We start from the raw sequence: 22,130 nt of genomic DNA, 5'->3' as shown, positions 1-22,130 counted from the left end.
CTTCCCCCAAACCCAGTAGCCCAGTCTAATCATGACTCAAAATGACTAACATGTTACAAAAAACTTGACCAGTACTCTTAGAAGTGATCAAGGCCAAGGAACACAAGAGAAGATTAAGAAATTGTCATGGATTAGAAGAGACTAAGGGGACACAATGATGCAATAAATGCAGTGTAGTATCCCAACTTGGATCCCAGAAGAGAAAAAAAAAGCATTAATGATAACATGAATTAAATCTGAATAAATCTGTGGTTTAGGTAATAGAGTATCAATATTAATTTCTTATTTCTTATTATTGACAAATGAATTGTAATTATGTAAGATATTATCCTTAGTGGGAGCCGGGTAAAAGGGACATGCGATTCTCTGTCCTCTTCTTACATTTATGTAAATTTAAAATGATTCCAGAATAAAAAGGTTTTAAACAGTGCATATGAAACTATGCTTCTGTTTATAGTAAATTATATAATTAGTGCTAACACTGTCAATGATAACAACTAGACCAACTGGACAAAATATATAAAAACATTTATGTAAAGCCATATGACAGCTATCAGGAAAATAAAGAATCAACTTCTCAATATCAAGGAGAAGATTGATGTCTATAGAGATAATTAGTGTATTGTGACAGCTTTTGTCCTGTGGGCATTTCCCTGTTCAGAAGACATGGCTCAGAGACTGAGCAGTGCTTTGACAGTCTTGCTGTACTAGGAGGACAAAAGTTGGATTCTGGAACTTGTATGGGTGAGACTTAGGTAAATTCCACACACTTTAGTTTGGACTTCAAAGACAGGAAGTGTAGAATGGGGATAAACTAGAATTAAATCAGCTGTCTTGGGAGTTCAGCACTGCTTTGAGGCATCTAAGTATCCCAGAAATTGGATTAAGATGATCCATATTCTCATTGCCTGGCAGAATCATCAGAAAATCCTCATAAGGTAAAGATAATTTCTTAGGCCTAAATTATTTCTACACACACTTTTTTCAAATACAACTTCTGATATGCAAAAATAATCAAGAATGTGAGGATACAAGAGAGCATAAGAAAGAATCAGCAAATGAAACAGAAATAAAATATATTCACAAAGGCCAGATACTAGAATTATAAAATAAGAACTCAAATAATTGTTACTTTATGCTCAAGGAGATAAAAATATAATATTGAAAATTTGAATATAATTTTATTATTAAAAATTCAATAGGTATATAAAATTTTGATATAAAACTAGATACTAAACTATTTTAAATGAACCAAAGAGAAACTCTATAACTGAAAAATATAATACATGAAATTAAGAATCTTATGATTGGTTTCAATAGTAGTTTTTACATAGCTGAAGAGAGACATCATGAACTGGAAGTAAGCAAGAAGAAAATATCTAGAATGAAGGACAGAAAGCCAAAAGGATGACTATAAATAAAAGAGAGTGTAAGATGCATAGTGTATACTGTGAGAAGTTCCAAATTATTCTAAATCATATTTATAGAAGAGAGATAATGGGGAAGAAGCAATATTTGGAGAGTTAGTGGCTGAATTAGTTCTTGAACTGATGAAAGACATCACTCTGCAGATATACCAACCAAATAAATCCGAATCCAGAAAATAGAAAGCTATCATCTATAGCAACACTGCCCAATAGAACTTTAGGCAATGATAGAAATGATCTATTCTGTGCAATCCAGTGTGGTAGCTGCTAGTCACATGTGGCTATTGAGCACTTGAAGTGTGGCTGTGCAATTGAGAAACTGAATTTTAATTTCATTTGAATTAATTGAAATATAAATTTAATAACCACATATCTCTAATAAAGATTGTTTTGGGCAGTGCAGATCTGGAGCATCATAGTAAAACTAGTGAAAAACAAAGATAAAAATCTTTAAAGAAATAAAAGACTTCACAAAGGACAATTATTAAATAGTTACCTTTTCCACATAAACAATGGAAACCAGAAGACAATAAAATATGCCAAAAAACAATAAGAAACCTACAATTCTATAACCAATAAAAATATCCTTCAACAATGGAGGTGAACTCTTGTTATATGCCTAGTTTAACTCATAGGGCATATTGGAGATGAATTTGCATATTGCCTTTGAAACTTCTGAGATACTAAGAAACTTTTGTTTCTGTTTCCCTGTACTCTAAGAATTCAACTTCTCAATGTGGCTCCTTTGGCTCACCCAGAGGGACGTTACCACTTTCTGTACACACTTCTACTGTGGCATTTATACTATCATTTTGCATTTACTGGTTTACATATTTGGTTTTTACTTGAATGTCACTTCTCTGGGAAGTTCTGAACATAAGCACCTAGTAATTAGATTTCAGATGGTACTGAAAAGTGAATCATTTTAAAACTAAAATTTAATGAGAGTAAGATTTATTTCATAGTCACTTGTCTGGGAAATATTGGAGACAAGCATCCAAAAATTTAAAATATTCCCACATGTTATATTGTAGTTGATATCCAAAACTATTACTTTAGAACTGAAAGATGCCTTAAGACAATTTATATATAAAACTAATTCATGTATTAAAGAAATTCAAACTCAGAGATTAAGTGACCTGCCCAACATCCCACAAAAACTAGAGCCAGAAGAAGAGCCCAGTCTTCCAGTCCCATGTACATTCTTCTATATCATGATATCTCAGGATTAAGAATCTTTCTATTTTAATGGATACAGCATATCTATCTCTATATCTCTTCTAAACCAATATTTGAGTTTAGCTATTACCAACTTTTTTTAAAAAATCGACTTCCAGTCTTCAGTCTGAAAGAAACACTAACCTAGGAGTCAGGGGACCTGGATTCTTATCTCAGCTTTGTCACCAGTGGATCTGGGAGTCTTGGGAGAGTATCACCTACCTTTGCTGGACCTGTTCATTCCAAAAAGTAATAGGTTTCACAGCATAAAATATAAAGTGAAGCAGATATTCTAGGAGAGGTCTGAATTTAATTCATATTCTTAAATACTATCATTCTACATCAAATATTTTGAATTGACTTTCTGTTCCTCACCTTATCCACTTTCCAATGAGAGAAAAATAGACTTAAAAAAGCATGTCACAGAGAAAGTTGAATGAGTTGTTCTTAAAAGTCACCATCAATGGTTAGTTTTTAGTGAATGTCTAATACAGCATAGCCAGTTAAACACAAACAAATAGAATGTCTGTTTGTTCCACGTTGGTAAGTTGACACAGTCTAAAGGATGGAGAACCACCATCATTGTAGGGAGAGCATGCTTCGGGGATATACATGTAACTTGTATGTTACATATCTATCTGGGTACATTTTACATTGTTCAACAAATTTCTGAATTAGACCATTTTTTTAAAGGTAAAGAATAGCTTTATAAATATTAGATAATTATTGGTTCTGGGTAAACACTGGATCCAGGAGAAAAATAATACAAATTCAACTCAAATATAGTCTCTCTGCACTCCTCCTTACTCCCATATCCTCAGGCCAATCTGGCCAGGACTTTGGATGCCTCTGGGCACAAAGCAGGTTGAACAGCTGTTTGACTCACTGTTTTTGACTCCTTGTCATTTGGCAGATTGGAATCTCTGCTGAGAGCACCATTTGGAATTTTTTTCGCCCAAAACTGATACTTTTGAACATGAAATTGAAATATAGTGAGGCAGTGGTATACATTCATAGAATAATAGTGCCAAAAGAGAGTGTGACAGATTTATTTCAAAACTCTAACTTGCTCCCAGAAGTGTTTAAAGAGATAACCCTAGATTAGTTGAGGTGGGCATGATAGTGTATGAATATGGATTTTCTGAAACTGTGAATATAATAAATGATACCAGCTTTAGGTGTGTGAACTGGTGAGGAGAGAATATCAGACATGAATATAAATAGAGATGTATACAAACAGGGAGGAAAAAAACAGCTAGACAGTATATACTGAAGGGAGACTGATTGGGGAAATATAACTAGAGAATCCAAAGGAGTCACTAAGTCTAGGTTTGGGTATTTGAGAGGAGGCTACTACGACTACGACTACAACTACCAACAAAAACAACAATCTTAATAGTTGTTGTTGTTGTTGTTATTATTATTATTATAACAAGAGAAACAAAAATAGTTAATGCTTACAAAGCAATAGTGTATACGTCTGTCAGCACTGTTCTAATGTTTTAAACATAATAATTCATTTAATCTTCTTGATAATCACAAGAAATAAGAACTATTGTTATTGTTTCCAATTTATGGGAGATGAAACTAAGGCACAGAGAATTTAAGTCACTGATTCAAGATCACACAGCTAGTAGAGGTGAAGTCATGGTTTGACTGTGGCTGAAAAGCAATGAATGAATCTAAAATCTTACCCATAGGAAAAAAATGCTATGGAGAAATTGAATGCTTTGGAATTAAGCATATAATAAGCAAAGCCTGAACAATGGAAAGAAACCCCACTGCAGCACTATGTGGTGACAGCAGAAAAACATACAAAAACTGACAAAATTTCCTTCTCTGTAGGTCCTTCAGGTGAATTATATTTCTTCCCAAATTTACCTCTTTTGTCCCCATCTTCAGACCAGAGAACACACAGATCTAGGCCTTCTTTTAAGCTCTCAATCCCCCTCCAATTACTAGCAAACCACAGTGTTAGAAAAGTATCTTTATATTTAAAATTAATCACTGACTTTCCAACTTAAGCCCATTTCCTCTTCTCTGATCGCTATTGGAAACGGGAGATAACACACTAGAGGAAGGCAGTTAAAATTCTAATCACTTTCAGTTTTTCCTTTTTATTTAATGTTATTTAAAATGCACTTCTGCTAAATCCTATTTTAAAATCTCCCTGACATTATGACTGATATATTCAAGTTTTTATGACAGGCCTATTTTGCCACCTTAAATACACTGAGGGTGAGTTTTCTCATCTTACCTCTCCGTTTTCTAAGGGGTGTATCTTGGAATAAAATGAAGTGCAGATGACCTCATCGTCTTTGGCGTATGATGGTGGTCCAGTGCGGGGATGAATATTGTAGAGTGTTAGGCACTCTGTGTCCGTCACAGCATGATACTGCCAGGGCTTATAATCAACATCATCAAGTGAGCGTTCCAAAATCCAGTTTCCAGGCCGAGGGGAATTAGCTGCTTTCACAATCACATACGCAATCTGGAACACCTGAGGAAGAGTGACAACAACAACATGTAACTCTGAATTCCAAAGGGTTCTCACTATTACATATCAAATATAAGGCCTACTTAAGGCCACAATAGATTTTATTCAGATATTATTCCATAACCCTATGATGTTCTCTAAAAGTATTTTTACTGTTACATATTCATATTTTATACCTTTTGGCTAAGAAGAGATGTTCCGTTTTGTGGATTTTAGTTCTCTAATAACTCATTAACATCACTTCATGTAATTCTTGAAGTTCTATTATAATCACAATCAGTTAAAGCATTTATTACATACCAATTTACTCACCTTACTCTGTTGGAAATTATAATATATGAGTTAGAAATTCCATGTGTGGATAGTGCTTGACAGATTAGAAAACAGTTACTTATGTCACCTAATCCTCAGACAAGTACCATCCGTTACTGTGGTACAGCAAAAACAACATAGTGATTCAGAGGCACAATCTTGTATTCAAATTGTGGTCCCAGCATTTCTGTGACCTTGGTGTCAACTCCTAGCTCCCTTTTCTTCAAATTAGGGTCAATAATAAGTACATTAAGTACACTACTGAGAGACAATTTAGATTAAATGAGATAATGTATGCAAAATACCTAGCAAAAGGCTTGGCTATAAATACTCAATAAATGTCATTTCCTTTACATCCCCAAATAGAAAATAACGGAGAGGAAATTCTAGTACATGCAGACAACTGTTTGAAACTGGAATGTATTCAATGAAGGGTTTCTGTACCTTCTGTATAAGAGGTAAACATGTGTTAAAGAAAAGGAAAATAAAGCCATCAAGTGACTGTAAGTCAACAGAGTGACAATTGAGTGGAATATGGCAATCCTCTTTGTTCAAATCTACATAATATTTGAAGAGGTAAAAAATAAATATTCTGGATATTTTGTGATGGTCCATGTGTGTCTTTACCAATTCAACCCAAAAGTCCAAAAGAACAATGCACAAACATTACTGAATGAAATTTATTCGCAATGTCCTGGGTAGAAAGGTAGATACAAGCTAGTTTAAGTTATTGTCCCACCATCTATGACTTGACAATATATTATAATAATTAGATATATAATGAGTACACTAATAATAAAGCAGTGGTATATGTTCTTTTTAGTAAATTCAGCTAGGTACAAGGAGCTTGTCAACCCTAAGCTCTGGGTGATTGGGGTCATTGAAAGGATACAACTGGAGGACAAATCTTCTAAAATGTGATTAAGGGTCTGCTTAGAAGGGAGCTTGAAAGGAATGTTCTGAAAATAAACCTTATCTGCTACATAGTTTTGATATGAGACTTTCAGGAATGCATCTACACTGTCTGTGGTACACTTTAAGGGATTGAATTTAAAAATACGAAAGGTTGATATATAAGACATAAGACAGGAGACCTTCAAGATGGCAGAGGAGTAAGACATGGAGATCACCTTCCTCCCGACAAATACATCAGAAATACAGCTACATGTGGAACAACTCCTACAGAACACCTACTGAACACTGGCAGACGACCTCAGACTTCCCAAAAGGCAAGAAACTCCCCCACGTACCTGGGTAGAGCAAAAGAAAAAAGAAGAAACAGAGACAAAAGAATAGGGATGGGACCTGAACCTCGGGGAGGGATCTGTGAAGGAGGAAAAGTTTCCACACACTAGTAAGCCCCTTCACTGGCGGAGACGGTGGGTGGAGGGGCGGGATGGGAAGCTTCGGAGCCACAATGGAGAGCGCAGCTACAGGGGTGCAGAGGGCAAAGCAGAGAGATTCCCACACAGAGGATCAGTGCCGACCAGCACTCACCAGCCTGAGAGGCTCGTCTGCTCACCCGCCAGGACGGATGGGGGCTGGGAGCTGAGGCTCGGGATTCGGAGGTCAGATCTCAGGAGAGGACTGGGGTTGGCTGCATGAACACAGACTGAAGAGGGCTAGTGCGCCACAGCTAGCTGGGAGGGAGTCCAGAAAAATGTCTGGAACTGCCTAAGAGACCACTGTTTCAGGGTGCGCAAGGAGACTGGATTGAGAGTACCACCTAAATGAGCTCGAGACGGGCGCAAGCCGTGGCTATCAGCACAGACACCAGAGCTGGGAATGAAATGCTAAGGCTGCTGCTGCAGCCACCGAGAAGCCTGTGTGCAAGCACAGGTCACTATCCACACCTCCCCTCCTGGGAGCCTGTGCAGCCCGCCACTACCAGGGTCCCGTGATCCAGGGACAACTTCCCCGGGAGAACACACGGCACGCTTCACGCTGTTGCAACGTCATGCCAACATCTGCTACCGTAGGCTCGCCCTGCACTCTGTACCCTTCCCTTCCCCAGGCCTGAGTGAGCCAGAGCCCCCGACTCAGCTTCTCTTTTAACCCCCTCCTGTCTGGGTGGAAACAGATGCCCTCAGGTGACCTACATGCAGAGGCGGAGCCAAATCCAAAGCTGAACCCCAGGAGCTGTGTGAACGAAGAAGAGAACGGGAAATTTCTCCCAGCAGCCTCAGGAGCAGCTGATTAAATCTCCAGAATCAACTTGATGTACCCTGCAACTGTGAAATACCTGAACAGACAATGAATCATCCCAAAATTGAGGCAGTTGCCTTTGAGAGCAACTGCAGACTTGGGGTTTGCTATATGCGACAGACTGGTTTCTGGTTTTATGTTTATCTTAGTTTAATATTTATAGTTTATTATCACTGGTAGTTTTGTTTACTGATTTGGTTGCTCTCTTCCTTTTTTTTTTTTAATGTATATATATATATTTTTTTTCCTTCTTCTCTTTTTGTGAGTGTGTATGTGTATGCTTCTTTGTGTGATTTTGTCTGTATAATTTGCTTTTACCATTTGTCCTAGGGTTATGCTTGTCCTTTGTTTTGTTTTGTTTTGTTTTGTATAGTTTTTAGCACTTGTTATCATTGGTGGATTTGCTTTTTGGTTTTGTTGCTCTCTTCTTTCTTTTTTTCTTTTTTTGTTACATTTTAATTTTTTAAATTTTTAATAATGAAAAAAATTATTTTATTTCTTTTTCTTTTATTTTCTCCCTTCCTTCCTTCCTTCCTCCCTCCCTCCTTCCCTCCCTCCCTCCCTACTCTCTCTCTTTCTTTCTTTCTTTTTCTTTCTTTCTTCTCCCTTTTCTTCTAAGCCATGTGGCTGACGGGTCCTGGTGCTCCGCCTGGGTGTCAGGCATGTGCCTCTGAGGTGGGAGAGCTGAGTCCAGGACATGGGTCCACCTGAGACCTCCCAGCTCCATATAATATCAAATGGCAAAAGCACTCCCAGAGATCTCCATCTCAATGCTAAGACCCAGCTCTGGGCTTCCCTGGTGGTGCAGTGGTTAAGAATCTGCCTGCCAATGCAGGGGACACGGGTTCAAGATCTGGTCCGGGAAAATCCCACATGCTGAGGAGCAACTAAGCTGACGTACCACAACTAATGAGCCTGCACTCTACAGCCCACAAGTCACAACTACTGAGCCTGTGTGCCAAAACTACTGAAGCCCATGTGCCTAGAGCCCATGCTCTGCAACAAGAGAAGCCAGTGCAATTAGAAGACCACGCACCACAATGAAGAGTAGTCCCCGCTCTCCACAACTAGAGAAAGCCTGAGCATGGAAATGAAGACCCAATATAGCCAAAAATAAATAAAATAAAAATATATTTAAAAAAAAAAGACCCAGCTCCACTCAATGACCAGCAAGTGACAGTGCTGGACACCCTATGCCAAACAACTAGAAAGGCAGGAACACAACCCCACCCATTGGCAGAGTGGCTGCCTAAAATCATACTAAGTTCACAGATACCCCAAAACACAACACCGGGCGTGGTTCTGCCCACCAGAGAGACAAGACACAGCCTCATCCACCAGAACAAAGGCACTAGTCCCCTCTACTAGGAAGCCTACAAACCCACTGAACCAACCTTAGCCACTGGGGGCAGACACCAAAAACAACGGGAACTACAGACCTGCAGCCTGCAAAAAGGAGACATCAAACGTAGTAAGTTAAGCAAAATGAGAAGACAGAGAAACACACAGCAGATGAATGAGCAAGGTAAAAACCCACCAGACCAAACTAACGAAAAGGAAATAGGCTGTCTACCTGAAAAAGAATTCAGAGTAATGATAGTAAAGATGATCCAAAATCTTGGACATAGAATGGAGAAAATACAACAAATGTTTAACAAGGATCTAGAAGAATGAAAGAGCAAACAAACAATGATGAACAACACAATAAATGAAATTAAAAATGCTTTAGAAGGAATCAATAGCAGAATAACTGAGGCAGAAGAACAGATAAGTGAACTGGAAGACAAAATAGTGGAAATAACTACTGCAGAGCAGAATAAAGCAGAAAGAATGAAAAGAACTGGGGACAGTGGTAGAGACCTCTGGGACAACACTAAACCCACCAACATTCGAATTATAGGGGTTCCAGAAGAAGAAGAGAAAAAGAAAGGGACTGAAAAAGTATCTGAAGAGATTGTAGTTGAAAACTTCCCTAATATGGGAAAGGAAATAGTCACTCAAGTCCAGGAAGCACAGAGATCCCATACAGGATAAATCCAAGGAGAAACACACCAATACACATAGTAATCAACCTATTAAAAATTAAATACAAAGAAAAAATATTAAAAGCAGCAAGGGAAAAGCAACAAATAACATAAAAGGGAATCCCCATAAGGTTAACAGCTGATCTTTCAAAAGAAACTCTGCAAGCCAGAAGGGAGTGGCAGGACATATTTAAAGCAATGAAAGGGAAAAGCCTACAACCAAGATTACTCTACCCAGCAAGGATCTCATTCAGATTTGACAGAGAAATTAAAACCTTTACAGACAAGAAAAAGCTAAGAGAATTCACTACTACCAAACCAGCTTTACAACAAATGCTAAAGGAACTTCTCTAGGCAGGAAACACAAGAAAAGGAAAAGACCTACAAAATCAAACTTAAAACAATAGAATTCAAGACTCAAATAAATAGAATTAGAAATAAAAAAGAAGTAACAACTGACACTGCAGAAGTACAAAGGATCATGAGACTATACTACAAGCAACTATATGCCAATAAAATGGACAACCTGGAACAAATGGACAAATTCTTAGAAAAGCACAACCTTCCAAAACTGAACCAGGAAGAAATAGAAAATATCAACAGACAAATCACAAGCACTGAAATTGAGACTGTGATTTAAAATCTTCCAACAAACAAAAGCCCAGGACCAGATGGCTTCACAGGTGAATTATATCAATCATTTAGAGAAGAGCTAACACCTATCTTTCTGAAACACTTCCAAAATATAGCAGAGGGAGGAACACTCCCAAACTCATTCTATGAGGCCACCATCACCCTGATACCAAAACCAGGCAAAGATGTCGCAAAGAAAGAAAACTACAGGTCAATATCACTGATGAATATAGATGCAAAAATCCTCAACAAAATACTAGCAAACAGAATCCAACAGCACATTAAAAGAATCAAACCAAACGATCAAGTGGGGTTTATCCCAGGAATGCAAGGATACTTCAATATACGCAAATCAATCATAGTGGTATACCATATTAATAAACTGAAGGAGAAAAACGATATGATCATCTCAATAGATGCAGAAAAAGCTTTAGACAAAATTCAACACCCATTTATGATAAAAACCCTCCAGAAAGTAGGCATCGAGGTAACTTACCTCAACATAATAAAGGCCATATATGACAAACCCACAGCCAACATTGTTCTCAATGGTGAAAAACTGAAACCATTTCCACTGAGATCAGGAACAAAACAAGGTTGTCCACTCTCACCACTATTATTCAACATAGTTTTGGTAATTCTAGCCACAGCAATCAGAGAAGAAAAAGAAATAAAAAAAAATCCAAATCAGAAAAGAAGAAGTAAAGCTGTCACTGTTTGCAGATGACATGATACTATACATAGAGAATCCTAAAGATGCTACAAGAAAACTACTTGAGCTAATCAATGAATTTGGTAAAGTAGCAGGATACAAAATTAATGCACAGAAATCTCTTGTATTCCTATACACTAATGAAAAAAATCTGAAAGAGAAATTAAGGAAACACTCCATTTTACCATTGCAACACAAAGAATAAAATACCTAGTAATAAACCTACCTAAGGAGACAGAAGACCTGTATGCAGAAAACTATAAGTCACTGATGAAAGTAATTAAAGATGATAGAAACAGATGGAGAGATATATCATGTTCTTGGATTGGAAGAATCAACATTGTGAAAATGACTATACTACCCAAAGAAATCTACAGATTCAATGCAATCACTATAAAACTACCAATGGCATTTTTCAGAGAATTAGAACAAAAAATTTCACAATTTGTATGGAAATACAAAAGCCCCTAATAGCCAAAGCAATCTTGAGAAAAGAAATGGAGCTGGAGGAATCAGGTTCCCAGACTTCAGACTATACTACAAAGCTACAGTAAGCAAGACAGTATGGTACTGGCACAAAAACAGAAATATAGATCCATGGAACAGGATAGAAATCTCAGAGATAACCCCACGCACATATGGTCACCTTATTTTTGATAAAGGAGGCAAGAAGATACAATGGAGAAAAAACAGCCTCTTCAATAAGTGGTGCTGGGAAAACTGGACAGCTACATGTAAAAGAATGAAATTAGAATACTTCCTAACACCATACAGAAAAGCAAACTCAAAATGGATTAAAGACCTAAATGTAAGGCCGGACACTATAAAACTCTTAGAGGAAATCCTAGGCAGAATATTCTATGTCATAAATCACAGCAAGATCTTTTTTGATCCACTTCCTAGAGAAATGGAAATAAACAAAAATAAGCAAATGGGACCTAATGAAATTTAAAAGCTTTTGCACAGCAAAGGACACCATAAACAAGACAAAAAGAAAACCCTCAGAATGGGAGAAAATATTTGCAAATGAAGCAACTGACAAAGGATTAATCTCCCAAATTTACAAGCAGCTCATGCAGCTCAATATCAAGAAAACAAACAAGCCAATCCAAAAATGGGCAGTAGTCCTAAATAGACATTTCTCCAAAGAAGATATACAGACTGCCAACAAACACATGAAAGAATGCTCAACATCACTAATCATTAGAGAAATGCAAATCACAATGAGGTATTACCTCACACCAGTCAGAATGGCCATCATCAAAAAATCTACAAACAATGAATGCTGTAAAGGGTGTGGAGAAAAGGGAACCCTCTTGCACTGTTGGTGGGAATGTAAACTGATACAGCCACTATGGAGAACAGTATGGAGGTTCCTTAAAAAACTAAAAATAGAAGTACCATACGACCCAGCAATCCCACTACTGGGCATATACCCTGAGAAAACCATAATTCAAAAAGAGTCATGTACCACAGTGTTCATTGCAGCTCTATTTACAATAGCCAGGACATGGAAGCAACCTATGTGTCCATCGACAGATGAATGGATAAAGATGTGGCACATATATACAGTGGAATATTACCCAGCCATAAAAAGAAACGAAATTGCATTATTTGTAGTGAGGTGGATGGACCTAGAGACTGTCATACAGAGTGAAGTAAGTCAGAAAGAGAAAAATAAATACCATATGAAATCTAAAAAGAAAAAATGGTTATGAAGAACCTAGTGGCAGAACAGAAATAAAACTGCAGATGTAGAGAATGGACTTGAGAACACAGGGAGGGGGAAGGGTAAGCTGGGATGAAGTGAGAGAGTGGCATGGACATATATATACTACCAAATGTAAAATAGATAGCTAGTGGGAAGTAGCCACCTAGCACATGGAGATCAGGTGAGTGCTTTGTGACCACCTAGAGGGGTGAGATAGGGAGAGTGGGAGGGAGATACAAGAGGGAGGAGATATGGGGATATATGTATATGTATAGTTGATTCACTTTGTTCTAAAGCAGAAACCACCACACCATTGTAAGGCAATTATATTCCAATAAAGATGTTAAAAAAAAAAAAAACATAAGGCACGTGGCTCTGATGCTGGTCTTTTGAGATCTTTACTAGGATGTGAGCATTTCTATCTGTGTGCAGTAAGGGAAGAATCACGAGCCATCATATGACTGAAAGTAGGGATGGTATTTGCGTCTTAGGCACAGTTGTGGAAATACTGGTAATTAAAATACTGAAATACTTCTGTAGTTGGTAAATCACTGCTGCCCAAGCCTCCCAAATGCCTCCTCTCTCCTGAGATCATCTGGTTAACCTTGGGATAGCAAGGAACAGCCAAGACATCGTCACTGATTAGTCTGGGCTTTGACCAATTCTAGTTTATTGACTATCACTCCAGGTGGGAAATATTATGAATTTTTATTTACAAAGGTATATAGATAAGTGTAATTGCAGATATACACACATATATGCATATGTGTCTATAATTATTGGAATACACTTAGACATTTTGGGGAAGGGTAGATATGGACATCTTAAAGCTATGACCAATGAGGTTTGGCAATCAGGAGTCAAAGAGATAAGAAGAGCTTTTAAATTTCATCTAATAACCTGCTATATTAATTGCATTAACATAAATGTCTTGGTTTTTAATAAAATTATTTTTAAAATAAAGAAATATTTTTTAAAGTATTGAAGAAAGGACAAGAGTAGGAGTAAAATGGAATATATTCTAGCTATCATAATCTAAAGTATTTGCTACTTCTGCATTTTTTAGGTGTTATTCATATGGAATTATTTCTCTTAGACACTCTGTATTCAATAACTCATAACATGGAACCTCTTTAAAAGGGAATTCACTGAAGGACAAACCTATTGAATAATCTGATAGAACAGAGAGATATTTGATTCTATTAAAAATCTGAATTACCCTGGTCCTAATTTCTGGTAATCCTAAATTATTCGTGACAAAGTCTATAAAATGATAAAGAATATGAATAGATAAATTGTGAGCTCCTAAAGAGCAGAGATGCTACAATCCTTATTATAATTCTTTTGAAATAGTGTGCATTCAATATTTATTAGTTTTAACTGAATAACCAAAATCATTGTAACATGCTTCCATGTTACTTCTACTAGCTTAACACTTTCTTTTCTGTTCGTTAGAGCTTGAATTTCAGTCAACCAGTATATTTTGTCACTTGTAGGAACTAAGACATACATTGCTTGTATGTTCGTCCTATTACATCTCTATGAGTTGAAAAAATTTCTTAAACTCTTTTACCCTCTGTTTCCCAGTGTTTCTTTTCCAAAGTCAAAACCATGGAAAGATAATGAATATAAAATACTACATGGTCTTTGGAAAAAAGAATCTATATAAATATTTTAAATTAGCAAATTTCTATCCAGAAAAAAGAATGCACAGAAATTTTCTTAGTGGAAAACCAAAGAGAAATATCAAAGCATAATTAGAGATCACAAGTACAAATAAGAAAAATAAAGATACACTGATGTATGGATAAAGTACTTTGTTTAGAAACAACACAGCCAGCAAATATAGGAAAAGGCCAAATTGTCTTGGAGCTACAACATGGACTTATGACTTAGGAGCTTCTGTGCTGGCTCTGGAATAATAGATGAAATCCATAAAAAGAAGTTATACTAGAAACCACACAGACTTTTTCTATAATTCAACATAACAGCCTACATTAAGTGACATGGAAAAGCAGTCATTTCCTTCAAGAATATGTCACCCCATTTCAAAACAATATCCTTCTTTCATTTATCTTCTATGGATTTTTTCACATTTCATGCAAAATTAATTAAATTAGTTAACATGTAGTATTTTGAATAAACTTTTAAAAATGTGGTAGACAGCATTATTGGAAAACACAATGAATAGAAGTATTCTTTGAAGGCGTCAGGCAAAGACTGTGAAAATTCTAATAGTGATTTTCTAAGTATACCAAAATTTTAATGACTTGAATAGAATAATTCTCTAATGTACTCATGCTACTTTTATTAACTCTGTCTTGTGTTTTCAGTATAAAGGCTCTTCAAAATCAGTAGTTATAAAACCTTATTTCCAGATGGAAACAAACCCAATCTGTATGGGGTACAACAAGGAAAGCAAACACCTCATTATAAGTACAAAAATGCTATGATGGCTAGGCTTCTATAAACCGTAGATATCAATACACAATACCCAAATTTTTGGAGGGCACATTTTACAAACTTGGTGGCTAAAAAAAAAAATCCCGAATAATTTTTGAAATAATACCAAATGTTTGACATTTTACTGTAAGAAAGAGAACTTTCTATTTCATATTCCATTTGTGTATCACCTAATAAAATATCATGTAATTATAATCATATGTCACTGAGGTAGCATTAAATTAGATGTTCCTAGAGTATTAGGAACCTGATCTCATTTAGGATGGAAATGAAGAATACAGTCTTTCTGAAGAATCCTTCAGTCCCAAAGTAACAAGTAACATGCAATGACCATCATACACACTGATGCTTTCCCATCTTTTTCACATTATAAGAGGAGACCTCACAGCCTGAAATAAACAGCCTAGGAACTTTGGCCACTCTAGATACTGTCCTAGGACAGGATATACATTAGCTCACCTGTAACCCATGTGGGTAAGTCTGACCTCCAGAACCAATTTCTAGCACATGCATTGCTGGGTCTGAATTTTTGAAAAATATTCTCTACTATGACTCTCAGGAACCTACTTTATCCCAGTTCTTTTGTCCTCAGAAGAATCATGGATCTAGGAAAATGCTACCAAAGAATATTGTGTTTTGGAAATTTTAGTGATACTTTTGAGTGTCACTGGCACACAGTTAAGAGAACCAGGCCAAAGTAGGACTCCTTAATGATGTAGCAAGGACAGAGGACCCCCGTTTCCTATAGGCTGATCCCCCATGAAAGCCATAAAACTATTAATGAAGGTCACTCTCTGTGGAAGATGGTACTTCAACTTTCTCATAGAACTTGACCTGAATTACTCTCTTCTATTTCTTGTTTCCTAATTTGTCAAGAGAAAAACACATGGCCATCTAACTTCTGCCCACTGATAAGCTCTGCCTCCCTCCCACCGTTGCTATCTGTCTGTGAACTTCCTATAGCAAATAGTTGTCCACATAACAAAATTGCTTAGTTGTGAAAGAGGCTTTGCAATATTCTACTACCTGCTCTTGCCAATGTTATGGATTTAAACATTTCCACAAGCTGTGATGTCATCTCTAATATGTTTTGAACACTCCTGTGTATTCTTAGTTCTAGTATATGTTTGTCAAATACTCTTATTTATTCATATAGGTATGTTGGCTTTCAGAAAGCAATGAGAGTTATACAATATGAGACCTGAAAGGATCCTTGGAATCATGAGTTCCAAGCTTAGTACCCACTAGAATAATCAGGGAAGCCTTATAGAAATGTGTGCATGTCTCTGTGTTTGAGTTGATAGATGGAGTTCATGTGGTTACCTAATCTTTCACCTGAGACCTAAAAAGAGGATAAAAAAATAAATAAGAAAGCAATAACAACAAAGATAAGAGCATGAGGAGGGTTCAGTATTTTTCTGGAAGGTCAATGAGAGTCAGCTGAGGAGGGAGAGCAGAGATCATGGCCTGAAGTACTCAGTACTTTCCCTGGGTCAAGTCCAGCAGAAACCCACAAAGGTAGGTCTGACCAGAAGCAGGGATGAGAAGCGGGGCTGAATGTAGGAAATTCATCGTAATTCTGAGTTTAATAGAGGCTTCACTCAAAGATGCACCCCACCCAACCACATGTAACCAAATTCTTACTCCCCAGCAAAAATTTCTGAGCAATCACAGAAAACAAGTGGCTCATTATAATCTTAAAAATTATCCGAAGATATTATTATACAGATTTTGAAAATATTATTACTGGACATATTGGATCAAGTTCCCAAAACAGAAGCTTTTAAATGATACTTTAAACTTAAAAAAATAACCTACAAATAACTCTAATTATTAATTTTTGAGTGAGTTTTATGTCCCTTGTAAATTTACACTTACTTCAATAAACCTAGAATAATGTGGTGGGGAGTCCTGAAGGATAGCTCCTTGCCTGTCTGTGCCTTCAGACAAATTCATTTACAATGATTTCAAAGACGGAAATGATTTGTGATTGTCACTCAGTTATAATGTGCAGCCCATTTATTCTCCTCCCCCCAAGTGTATACTACAATTGCTGAGTGTGAATTTAGGGAGTTGCAGGTAAGCAAATGTGCCATTTCACCGCAGGGTAAGTGGCTCCCGAGTCGCCAAAGGAACAGAAACACTCTGCCCTCAATTAAAACAGACTTTTTTATACTCACATTAAACTCATGTAAAGTTTATACATTTGGAAATGAATTACTCTACCACTCCAGAATTTCTAAGAAATAATAATCTACCTGGATGACTAATAATCCTTTGAAGATAAAATGTTCAATTATTTGTTGAAAAAAAATTTTAAAGGGTTTTTATCAGTCTAACTACTTATGGGAAAGTATTTGAAGGACTGCTCCACCTCACTATGCAAGGAAGAAAATCTCAACTTCTAGTTCTGAAAAGTAACAAGAGTTACTTTTTCTGCTCTCTCTAAATTAATACATAAATCTAAAGCAATTTAATTTCTTATTAAAATATTAGGTTTATCTTCCCCCTAAAGCTGGACAAGTTGATTATACATTTGATTTGGAAAAATTAACAAGAAAGAATAGCCAAGAGAACCTGAAATGAAAGAACAACAGATGCAGGGATGTATTATTAAATGAAAAATAATCAACGTAGAGAATATTCAGTTATACTGGATGCTGCTGTTTACTAAGAGGGCCTTTTTTGAAATGATGGATCTGTGGTGGGACTAATGGTCATCATGGCCACTAACGTCCCCAAAAGAGAGAACACAGCACCATCTATAAACACAGCACCATCTACGATTAATCGTGCCAGAAAAGTGAACCCAAATCTGAGTGGGTCTCTACATTTTTAACTATCAGTTTACAGGAAATGAGGTATCCAAGGAGCATGAAAACAGCACCACAGGAATACAATTAGCAAAATCCAGAATGTGAGAACTTTTACTAGACAAACCATATCGCTTCCTCCAAAAATAAATTGCAAGAAAATAAAAAATAATGAGGTTATAGATTAAGAAAACTTAAGAGATATCAAATAAATGCAGTATGTAATTTCAGCTGTTTAAAAAATTCAATCAGCTGTTTAAAAAATTTGGAGGCAAATGTGATGAATTTTGATACTGACTGAATATTTGCTAGTATTAAAGAAGTAGTAGTAATAGTATTAATTTTTAGGTGTGACAATGCTTTTGTTTACAAAAGAGCTGTATCCTTCAGAGATACATACTGAATTATAGAGGAAGTAATATGCATGGAATTTGCCTCCAAATAATCTGGTGGGTGGGGTGGGCTATGAAAATGTAGAATTGAAACAAGAAGGGACACAAGTTAATTCTTACAGGTGGGTGTTGGTTACATGTGGGTCTAGGGTATTCTTCTCCATACTTTTGTGTATGTTGGGAAATTTTCATAATGAGAATTTTTTAAAAGATTACTAATACATCTCATTTTAATAAACAAATGATTCTCTTTTACATAATGATTTTAACACTGTTGGTAATTCAGTGCTTGCTCTTAAAAAGCAAATATTTAATGCATTTTCTTTATTATCTTGATAAATGGTTAACTCTGCTTCATGCTGTGAAGACACTGCATTCTGAGCTCAAGAAATATATCTTAATTCTTTCAAATTAATTATCAACTCTAAAGGGCATTGCTGGTCCAAAATTTTAGTCCCATCTTAAGAAAACTAGGAACACGAATAAATAGAATCCAAATTGCAATGAGTAAGGTCCTCCCTCAGCTTATTAATGCATTTAGTACTCTATGCTTCATTAAGTTGCTATCATTTTTAACAATGTTAGCTGCAGGTAAAATTCAGACAAGCATTTTCCTTCTCTTTAGCACTGCCCTTGACATCTGTTCTCTCCTCACATATTTCTCTCTTATCTGAAACAATCTATGGTTTCAAAACATTGACCTGCCTCCTGTGAATGAGCCATTGGCACAGCATGGCTTTCACACCAGCTACTGGTAAAGAGCAGGTAGGCTGAGTCCCCCATAGAACATGACAGTCCTTTCAATGAAGCCATCACAGAGGACAATATTGGTGTGAATCACAGACAATCGGAAATGTGACAGTTTAAAGCTTGCCTTCTAAAAATTATCCACCCTGGAGAAATACCCAGGATTGCCTTTGTTTTTGTGCTTCTATAGTGATCAGGGTAAGAAGAACCTATACCTTCTCAAATTTATGACATTGCAGACATGAATGAATCACTCTAGTTCAAAGCATTTGGGGAATAATGGCAAAGATTTGTAGTGATGAGAAGAGTTAGAAATATAATGTTAACAGTGGAGAATAACAAATCAAAGACAGATGAAACTTTCTGATCTTGGTTCATGAATTCTTTCAACAGATCAGAGCCACTTAACACTCATTCAATTTTAGCCATTACAAATGAAATAGCATCAGCTATTTTCATGCTTATATATTGCCCCACTTCCTTGTCCTTCTCTAGGGACTTTCTTAAGAGTAGTTTGTACCCTCTTTTGTTTATTACCTTAATATCTCCTCTCTATTTAACCTTCTGCAGTCCATGCAACACTCACCACCCTACCTGAATCACTTTCAGAAGAGTTACAGCAACCCTTTTGGAAAATTCATGTTTTTTTCCTCCATCTTCATCTTCTTTGAGATCTCCACAGCTTTTGACTATACTGTTCCCCCCGCCCCCATCTGAAACTTTCTTTATCTTTGGAAAAATGATATTTATTTATAATTTAGGGATTTTTTTTAAAAAAAGAGAAACATGTTTTCCTAATATGGCTTTTTACTTAAAATGGAAGGTAAACAATAGGAGAGAAGGGAGTGAAGACAAAAGGAATATTCAGAAGAGAGCACTGTGTGGGGTATGCCTGCTGTGGGTCTTTTTAATTCGAATTTCTTTAACAAAGGTGTGTCCCAATGTTCTATGTCCTAATAATCTTTTCTTGGGGAAAGGAGCATTTTACTTAGTGCTTAGTTTTTGCCAGGCACTTCAGCATGCAGAAGTTTGTTTCTGTTAACAAGAACCCTATGACATAGGTAGGAACTGATTAGAAATTGAAATGAGAGAGTTACCCTAATTTGTGTGGTAGAAAGAATAATAGCTCCTCAAAAATGTCTATATCTTAATCCTTGGAACCTTTGGATACATTCTCTTATATGTCAAAAGGGATTTTGCAGATATGATTTAGTTAAAGACCTTGAGATGGAATGATAATTCTGGATTGTATGAATGGGTCCAATATAATCACAAGGATCCTTAAAAATAGAAGAAAGAAGCAAAAGAGGAGGCCAGAGAGATGGAACATGAGAAAGCTTCAACCCATTTCTGGCTTTGAAGATGGAAGAAAAGGCCACAAGACAAGGAACACAGGTAATCTCCAGAAGTTGGAAAAATCAAGGAAATGAATTCCCCTCAAGAACCTTCAGAAGGGAATGCAACCTTCCCCACACCTGGATTTAAGCCAGTGAGGCTCATGTCAGACTTCTAACCTATTAAAATGTAAGATAATAAATTTGTGTTGCCTTAAGCCACTAAATCTGTGGTAATCTGTTATGACAGCAATGGAAAACTAGTACACTAGGTAACTTGTTCCATTTACATGACTAGTAAATTATGGAGCAAGTCTATAGATCCAGTTTTGTTTAATTTTGCTTTCTGCATAATACCTTCCATGTCTATGACTATTTCAACTAACTCCTTTATACAGATATGTCCCATATCTCAATTTCTAACCTAACCACATTCTCATGTCCCATTTCATATTTCAAACTAACAACTGAACAGCTCTATGACAATTTAATTTTGCTTTGTAAGAAATTAATTTTGCCCTCGTTTTACCACCAAAACTAATATAAATTACTAGCAGTAGAGACTGTAGAATACTCTATAGATGTTTTTTAATGCTTTACACATAATTATCAATTATTTTTTAAAATCCAATGGAATAGGTGATCAAAAATGGAATGCCACCACTGAAACAATTTAAGGAACCTCAGAAGTAATTTCTACAAGCACCTAAAATGTGAACCTACCTAGCCACCATTCAACATTTATAAGTACAGGTGACACATCCCTCATCATTTCTAATTTCCTTGGGAATTTCTACCAAGGTAACAATCTTAAATACGTCTAAATCACATATTCTTCCTCTGAAATGAAAATCTGCAAAAAAGAGAATTCTGACAAGGTTTGTCAAGCTGGCCTTTACCCAAATTTTAAAGAGGTGACTTCACTTGCCAGTGAAGTGTGAACAGTGTAAATGAAATGAAAAATGAGAAAACTGCAGAGCCTGATATCATTCTGGCTAAGATTTTAAAATAAGGATAGGATATGGCACTCATATAACTGTATAGACATTTTCTAAAGACTGAGTGCCAACAGTTATGACAAATATGCCTGAAAGGTGACCATTTCAAGAGGACATAGGATAAAGTTCTTACAAAACCACCCTACAAATTCTTTGTTCTTTGTATTCTGCCTAGATTTCTCCTGATTTTTTTATGAGTTCAAAACACACCAAATCATCATAGAACTTTGGTGATGTCAAGTCAAAAATGATTTATGAAGTGCTGAGCTGGATTTCTGAAGCTCCAAAAGGATCCATGGCACACAGATAACACTTAGGGAATTTTACTGTCTCCTTTATGCTGCCTTCACAAAATTGTGTTTTACCCTGTCAGCAAGTTTGACTGCTCATGGATTTTCCAAACCTCTCCATGAAGGACTAATTAATTGGTTGCACCAAAGCAAAAGTTTTTTTTAAACCCTCACCCTTAGAGGAAAATCAAGGGTAATCAAATTAGGACTCAGCACAGGAAGGGGGGAAAAAAGCTTAAAAAGTGACTTAGAAAATAATTTTCTGACACTGAAATTCATCCAGTTAAGCAGGCTATGAATGTCACAAAAAGTCATGGTTATAGTTGTCCTGAAAAAGAGCAAATGTTTTTGGAC

At 36.4% G+C, this 22,130-nt stretch overlaps 1 protein-coding gene across 2 annotated transcripts in view; it reads right to left on the bottom strand.

The window, feature by feature from the left end:
• LAMA2 (laminin subunit alpha 2) overlaps positions 1 to 22,130 on the bottom strand; it is a gene marked incomplete at its 5' end in the record, with an annotated part of 604,254 nt that overhangs the window by 397,218 nt on the left and 184,906 nt on the right. For both annotated transcript variants that reach the window (XM_079716968.1, XM_079716967.1), the window contains one exon: positions 4,903 to 5,145. In XM_079716968.1, coding sequence (XP_079573094.1) covers positions 4,903 to 5,145 — 243 coding nt within the window. The remainder of the gene's footprint in view (positions 1 to 4,902; positions 5,146 to 22,130) is intronic.

The sequence above is a fragment of the Hyperoodon ampullatus genome (assembly GCF_949752795.1).
Source record: "Hyperoodon ampullatus genome assembly, chromosome: 12".
NCBI classification, from domain to species: domain Eukaryota; kingdom Metazoa; phylum Chordata; class Mammalia; order Artiodactyla; family Ziphiidae; genus Hyperoodon; species Hyperoodon ampullatus.
The sequence above is the reverse complement of the archived record's forward strand: the minus strand, read 5'-3'. Positions and strand labels throughout refer to the sequence as shown.